Raw genomic sequence first — 7,578 nt, 5'->3', positions numbered from 1 at the left:
CCTCAGACATGGTTGTCATGCAGGCCTCGCAAAGCTCAGGAATATCTTCTGGCCCTGGCAATGCTCATTGATAGACCCCCTATCTCTACAAACAGAAAGCCCTCATCACCTGTTTTAACACCCAAAGAACAACTATTGTCTCAAACAACAGGCGAAAGAAGAAATATTAAAAAGGGACTTGGGATTGTCTTACTGGTCTCCTAAAGTATTTTCACCAGGTATGGTGGCACATGGTTATAACCCTTAAACTAAATAGTAGAGGCGAGAGAGCCAGGAGTTCAAGGTCATCTTTGACCACACAGTGAACTGGAGGTCAGCCTGGCCCCAAAAGATGGAGCAAGGAACCTGGACCTGTTAAGAAGGCACTTTTTGTAAGCATGAGAACCTGTCTGACCCCCAGCAAAAAGCCAGGTGTGGTAGTACCCACTTGCAATTCCCGTGTGTCCTCCATAGGGCTCTGTCCAGACATCTAACCTAATTTGTGAACTCCAGGTCAATAAGATCCTGTCTCAAAGGAGACTACAGCAGGCCACTAATTTGTGTCCACCCCCCCCCAAAGACCAGGCAGTGCCTCTTGGCACTGAGGCAAAGGTACAGTGGTCAGGAATTCATGGTCAGCTATAGAGTGAATTCTAGGTCAGTTTGGATTACATGAGACCTAACTCCTCCCAAAAATTATCTTATATATACTAATTTTACTAGTTAATATATTGTTTCTAGAAGGACAAAAGTTATTTGTTAACTACTAGGTAGTCATTAGTAAGTAATTAGCACTTTAATGCAGAAACTGTTGGTTTCATTATATTGGTTACATATTGATTTTATTCAGGCTTGTCAATTAAGGAATACAAACAAGAGACTCTTAGTTGCTTCTACAGGTCCAATCTTTCCTTATAGAAGCTGTTAAACACAGCTCTGAAGTAGTGGAGTATAGTCAGCGAGAGATTGGGGTGGAGCAGCCGTTCATCTGAAATCCACAATTACGCATTTACTACCTTTGGTGCCTTGTACGGTAAGGCACTGTTAAGGATGTTACAGAACAGAGGAACACAGCACAGCAGAGTTCTAGTGACAACTTACTAAACAGGTTACAGAGTAATGACGGTAGTGATGATGATTGTGTCTTTTCCTTTTATTATTTTTACAATTAAGAGTATAGCCTTTATACTCCACACACTCACACACACACAATAAAACAAGTGCTTATTATGAAACAGTCCCTGCCCCATCCCCAATATACTGAACATAGCAGTTTTAATAGAACAAAAAAATAAAAAGGACAAGTCTGGTTTCAAACTTTCAATAAAAAAGCAAAAGTAATGCAACAGCTGTTCAACTTCCAACTCTAATAGGGCCCCAAACAAGACAGCCCTGTGTAAGTTTCACCAGCACACAATCCGGTAGAAATGCTCAACTATAATCAACTAGTAATTGAGGTGAACAGAACCTTAGAACAGAAGTTATATTGCTTCCCTGCCCCCTTTTCTCTTACAGTTGGAGGCACAGGTATTAGGAGATACAAAAGTCAAAGGAAGAAGAATTATAAAAGAAAAATTCCCAAAGCTGCTGCTGTTTGGAATAGAAAGGAAGACAGAATTTTACAAATGTTCAAAAATTGCAAGGCATTAACTATCACTCACTATCATACACTATCACTCCTACTTGAAAGAATAGAGATCAGCGTTTTATTATGTAAAACTGTACGTTCAGAATGGTATTACAGGTTCACCAGAAACTATGGATGTAGTTTTAGGCTTTATCAAGGAAAATAGGTTCATATCTAGCCTGGATCAGTATCTAGAACTGTCACCCCAAATGGTTGTGAACTAAATAATAGCATGTTAACTCCATAGGAAGCTTAAGGAATGAAGGTATATACACGGCTAATTAGATCTCCCCTGCTTCCCGCTCTTCAGAGCTCCTCCTGTCTTCTGATCTGCCATTAGCACTCTCATAGGACCGCTTCTTATCTTTTCGATCTCGGTCACGAGGTGATCTGTCTCTGTCACGTGATGCTAAGTCTTGGTCTCTGAATCTTTCTTTTGAGGATCTGAAAAATATTAATTTGAGGAGCAAAATATGTTGGGACACCCAAAATCCAATCAAAGACGAGGAGAAATATTACGTTTCTGCTAGCTGAAGAAAGAGATTAGAATACATCTGACGGCAGACTTTCTGACAGAAAAGAGCATGACTATAGCTCACGGGGCACCAAAACAAGATTGGTTAAAAGGCCTAAATTAAACAATGACTTAATCCTTAGTATGAGATAACCATGAACATTCTCCAATTAATAGATATTTAATATAAAAATAATGTATAGGTAATAGCTTTTAAAAGTGAAAGGTATCAGATTCCAAATTGGATGGAGATCAATGAATTAGTATAGAGATTCATATCTTTTGGGCTAAATGGGCGGACAATAAGGAAGTGTAAATCATACACAATCTCAGGGTGTAGGAGTCTTTCTGTTCTATCAACTTTTAAAATGTAAAAATGCAGAACCATCCATAGCTTGCTGGTTGTACAAAAACAGGCTCTCATCACATTTGTTCTACAGGCAGCACTTTGCAAACTCAAGAAATAGAACTACTCAATAATATGGCTTTAAATAACCATTTGCTATTTCAAAATCTGCTTTACTCCTCAAGTGAATTCATTAAAACCAAGATGGAAGGTATCAAAAACTGATTATGCCATAATAAAATACTGTTTCTAATACTATCTCCATTCTCATACCCATTTTCAAAAAAAGTACAAAAACAAAACTTCATATCAGAAATTCAACCAGAAAACAAAATACAGACATTACATAGAATCTAACTATATTGATTAGCATAGAATATATACTTTCAACACCTAAAATGAATTAACAAATATTACATTTATTTTATTCTTTACAGGTGATACAGAATGTTTACACAAATTTCTCAACCAGGGTTTAGAATTATGATCAGAGGCACTGCCAATTACTACATAATACTTTTTTTTTTGTCAAGAATTGGGAGTTTAAACCTAGAACCTCAATATGCTAAGTTTGCATGCTACTAGCCCTAAAAAAGCAATACTTTCAGGAAAACATAAGGCAAGATAAAAATACTACTATAACCAGTTTTAAAAATATAGATAAGGAGAGCATTGTAGTTCAAATATAAAATGTTCAAAAGGCTCATGTACTGTTGACTTGAAACTGCTGGGTGGTGCTACAGAAAACGTCGAGGTCATGAAGACGGTACAGCCAATGAATTAATCCACTCTAAGTTCATAGCTAAATAGCCATTAAGAAGATTCTGTCAGGCCGGGCGGTGGTGGCGCACATGCCTTTAATCCCAGCACTTGGGAGGCAGAGGCAGGTGGATCTCTGTGAGTTCGAGACCAGCCTGGTCTACAGAGCTAGTCCCAGGACAGGCTCCAAAGCCACAGAGAAACCCTGTCTCAAAAAACCAAAAAAAAAAAAAAAAAAAAAAAAAAAAAAAAAAGATTCTGTCAGGACAAAAATAAGTCAAGAAGGGAGTATCTTATATCCTGTGCCTAACCCCTTGTTATGTCTTTCTTCTGTCAGAAGGTGAGCCTCTTTACTCCACTATAGGCTCTCTGCACTGGTGTTCTCGTTCACCAGGCACGGGCCCAAAAGGAAGAACTGAAATCTCAGAAAATGTGAGAAAAAAAAAAAAAAAACCAAAATACCTTCATGTTGTTTTCAAGTGCTTTGTCATAATACAAAAATATGGTAACATAAATGATTAAAACAAAAGCTTGAAAAATTAACACCAATTTAGATCATTCTACTTGAGGTTTTATATGCCCTTTTCCCCCTTTTGTTTTATTTTCCGAGTTAAGGTCTTTCTCCCTAACCCAAGCTGGCCTCAATTTGTGGCAAGTCTCCTGCCTCAGGCCCTAGAGTGACATTACAGGAGCTCATGCTTAATAAGCATTTAAAAAATAATATGCTTAAAAGACAAAAAGTCATATTCCAAGTCACACAAGCCATCTATCTCCAAAGCCACTATTAAACATAGAAATGATCAACAGAACAATGACATTAGATGCTGGCAAGTCCCTGAGGTCAGTGATAGTAACTGAAAAAGATGAATTAATGGTTGTACAAGATCACACATACCCTACATGCAGTAAGTTTCTTAAGTGTGACTGCTGAAAGTCTAATAAGCCAAATATTCCTATTACTTCTATTTAACGAAATAGGGTAAAACAATAGGATGTAATTAAATTATTTGGCAAAGAATTCTGAACCCAAGTAGTTTAACTTTGAAGTATGTACTACATGACAGAACACCTGAAAAGCACAAGGTTGCTGAAGGTCTTCACTGACCTGTGGGAACTGCTGCCAAGACAAGATTCATATAGATAACTCACTTATAGCGGAGACCAGAACTTCACAGCAAGGGCAAGAAAACAGCAAAATGTCAAGACTTTTAATGGACTTTTTTTTATCATCAAAAACTCACATATATACCAATAATTTGATGTTATATATATGAAATAACAAGTAGCAATCATTTTTTAAAAAAAAACAATGTTTTAAAAGTAATTTGAATTCAATGATATGAAATACTTTTGAGAAAAGCAAAATCTTTAATAGTTTTACAAAAATAATCCTCTTTTAAACATGCTGAGTATGGTAGGAAGTTTTCCTATATAAATAAACTTCACAAGTTCAGGAAGCATCAGGATGACACAATGCTAGGACATCCCTCCCATTTCCACCACCAATAAAGACATGTAGGTAAATACCAGAGAAATGACAACTGGGCAGGTCAACAAAGAATCATGTAGATCCTTTACCACCTAGCTGCATGAATTCTCAGATTTTAGTGTGCAGATTTCGAATCATCAAGAACATTAAGAAAATGTTTGTTTCTAAACATGGCACTGAAGATAGTCTCCAAATTCCAGTTTCAAAATATGAGAAAGAGACCTACAGGTATCTGCCTACTTGTTTAATTACAACCTAATTACACCATTTATTCAAGACTGATCCATTATCTGAAAACATTTTTAAAACTCATTTTGAAATTTTCATCATCTAATAAAATTTGCCCTATGATATCCAGTTTAGCGCTTTATAATCCATGGTCAAGTATGCTCCCAAACAGAAAACAGCTTAGAGCAACATAAATATGATTGTATAATATACTATTATTTCTTTGCTATTTTTTTTTTTAACTAAGACTAGCACAGAGGAAAGTTATCTAATTCATAAAGCAGGCAGGGTCTTATATGCCTATAATCCCAGCACTCAAAAGGAAGCTGAGGCAAAAGGATTATGAATCTCGGGCCAATCTGGGCTACAATTAAGCCATTGCTCCCCTGCCATTACCCCCCAAAAAGCACACACACAAAAACTAACTAGAATCACTTGAAGGACTACTTAGAACAAGGACAGATATATATGTAATAAAATGTTGACTGAAAGGCTATTAAGAAACTAAGCTTGTGATCTCAGGGAATGGGTAATTCAGTCTAAAAAGATTTTGCCAACTTTCTCTGGATTCAGCTATGAACTTTATGTGGAGTAAGCCACAGAACACCTAAGACTAGTAACTAGGCACTCCAAGTGTTTCTCTTACATAAACCTATGCATGGTTGTCAAGAAAGGGAATAAGTAATTTTAAGTATAATTTATGTTCCATAGGATTATCATGTGACCTGAGTTTTGGGAGCTTAACAGCTCCACTATATTCTAATCCTTAATCTGCTCGCACCAGATGATCAGGTCCAGTGTCTTCTCTCATTGCATATTTTGAGGTTTCCTGATATACTAAGAAGTGTTGTAGCATCTCAAAACTCAGAATCTTCCCATCACACTAAAGGTGAACACAAAATGTTATGCTTTATACTGCAGATTAAATGACATCGAAGAATGTGTTTGCTCTTTAGAAGTGCACCAGCTCCAAGTTTGGAAAACAGGCAAACAGAACTAAATAATTCTTTTAATGAAAGGACCTCAGAGTCCCTAATTTGTTAATACACATTGGAAAACAAAAATCCCCACAACCTCATGAGTATTAGTACCTAAAATTATTTGCCTGTAAATAGTTTTTGTTTTTATCAGCACCCCTCCCAACTCCCAACATCCCAAGTAAAGAAAAAGCAATAACCTCTGCACATACTGGCTCCAATTTCTTACTCTGGCTCACACATTACTCTGCATGAACTACTCATACAATCAGAAAAAAATGTATACACCTACAATTGAGTACATATCAACACCAGGTGCAAGTTTCAAACCAATAATCTAAGCATAAGTAACATAAGTAAACTTAAAAGGCTAAAACTTAAAGGTAGCTCCGCATCCTCTGATCGGCACTTCAGTACCTCCTCTTGGATCGCTCTCTGCTCCTATCTCTAGAACTGTGCCGGCTTCTCTGGTGGCTGCGGCTGCGGCTGCGGCTACTGGAACGGGACCTGTGGCGATGTCGTTTCTCTCGAGACTTGGATCGAGTCCTCCTCTTGCGTTCTCGTGACATGGAGCGAGATCGGTGTCTACGATGCTCTCTGGATCTAGATCTACAAGAAAATAATTTACTTCATTCATTGTTAGTACTACAATTTTTATTTCACACTTAAATTTTTCTTCAAAAAGAAGCTAATTCTTTTTTTAAGAAAATATTTATTTATTACATATACAATATTCTGTCTGCATGTATGCCTGCAGGCCAGAAGAGGGCACCAGATCTTATTACAGATGGTTGTGAGCCACCATGTGGTTGCTGGGAATTGAACTCAGGACCTCTGGAAGAGCAGGCAATGCTCTTAACCACTGAGCCATCTCTCCAGCCCAAAGCTCATTCTTATTAAAAAAAAAAAAAGTCTTGTGTGGCCAGGTAGTGATGGTACACGCATTTAATCCCAGCACTTGGGAGGCAGAGACAGGCAGATGTCTGAGTTTGAGGCCAGCCTCCTCTACAGCGTGAGTTCCAGGACAGCCAGAACTACATGGAAAAAACAAAGAAACAAAGGGATGTGTGTGCCAATGAGCATATCACAGGATATGAGGGGTAGGTCAGAGGACAAACTTTGGGAGACTCTTTCCACAATAAGAGTCCCAGGAATTGAACTCAGGTTATCAGGCTTGTGTTAGGTACCTTAGCTAGTTGAGCTATCTTGCCAGGACTGAGAAGTTATTCTTCAGTAGCTGTACTTGATGGCAATTCTATTCTAAATAAATTATATGTTCAATGGCAACACACTGCTAGTATGTTAATGACTAATAACTAGGATTTCAAAATAAAACCTAGAACACTAATTGCCAGAAGTCAATGCATACTGTATAAATTTATGTCAGTTAACTAGGAATGCAATGAAGAAAAAAGGGGGGATATAATATAGAAAAGATGAGATAAAAACGTGGATTTTTGAATCTACTTTTTTAAAAACTTATTTATTCATTATGTATACAATGGTCTGCCTGCATGTGTCCCTGAAGACATAAGTTGGCACCAGATCATATTACTGATGGTTGTGAACCACTATATGGTTGCTGGGAATTGAACTCGGGGCCTCTGGAAGAGTAGTCAATGCTCTTAATCTCTCCAGCACCTTTGAATCTACTTTTAA

General features: G+C 37.5%; 1 protein-coding gene across 6 annotated transcripts in view; it reads right to left on the bottom strand.

Annotated features, from left to right (window-relative positions):
- Positions 1 to 760: 760 nt before the first annotated feature.
- Luc7l2 (LUC7 like 2, pre-mRNA splicing factor) overlaps positions 761 to 7,578 on the bottom strand; it is a 56,833-nt gene continuing 50,015 nt past the window's right edge. For all 6 annotated transcript variants that reach the window (XM_075953541.1, XM_075953542.1, XM_075953543.1 and 3 more), the window contains 2 exons: positions 6,337 to 6,528; positions 761 to 2,050 (listed from right to left, as the gene is read on the bottom strand). In XM_075953541.1, coding sequence (XP_075809656.1) covers positions 1,888 to 2,050; positions 6,337 to 6,528 — 355 coding nt within the window. In that variant the 3' untranslated portion in view covers positions 761 to 1,887. The remainder of the gene's footprint in view (positions 2,051 to 6,336; positions 6,529 to 7,578) is intronic.

The sequence above is a fragment of the Microtus pennsylvanicus genome, chromosome 19 (assembly GCF_037038515.1).
Source record: "Microtus pennsylvanicus isolate mMicPen1 chromosome 19, mMicPen1.hap1, whole genome shotgun sequence".
Lineage (NCBI taxonomy): Eukaryota > Metazoa > Chordata > Mammalia > Rodentia > Cricetidae > Microtus > Microtus pennsylvanicus.
Note: the sequence above shows the minus strand (reverse complement) of the source record. Positions and strands in the feature narration are given on the sequence as shown.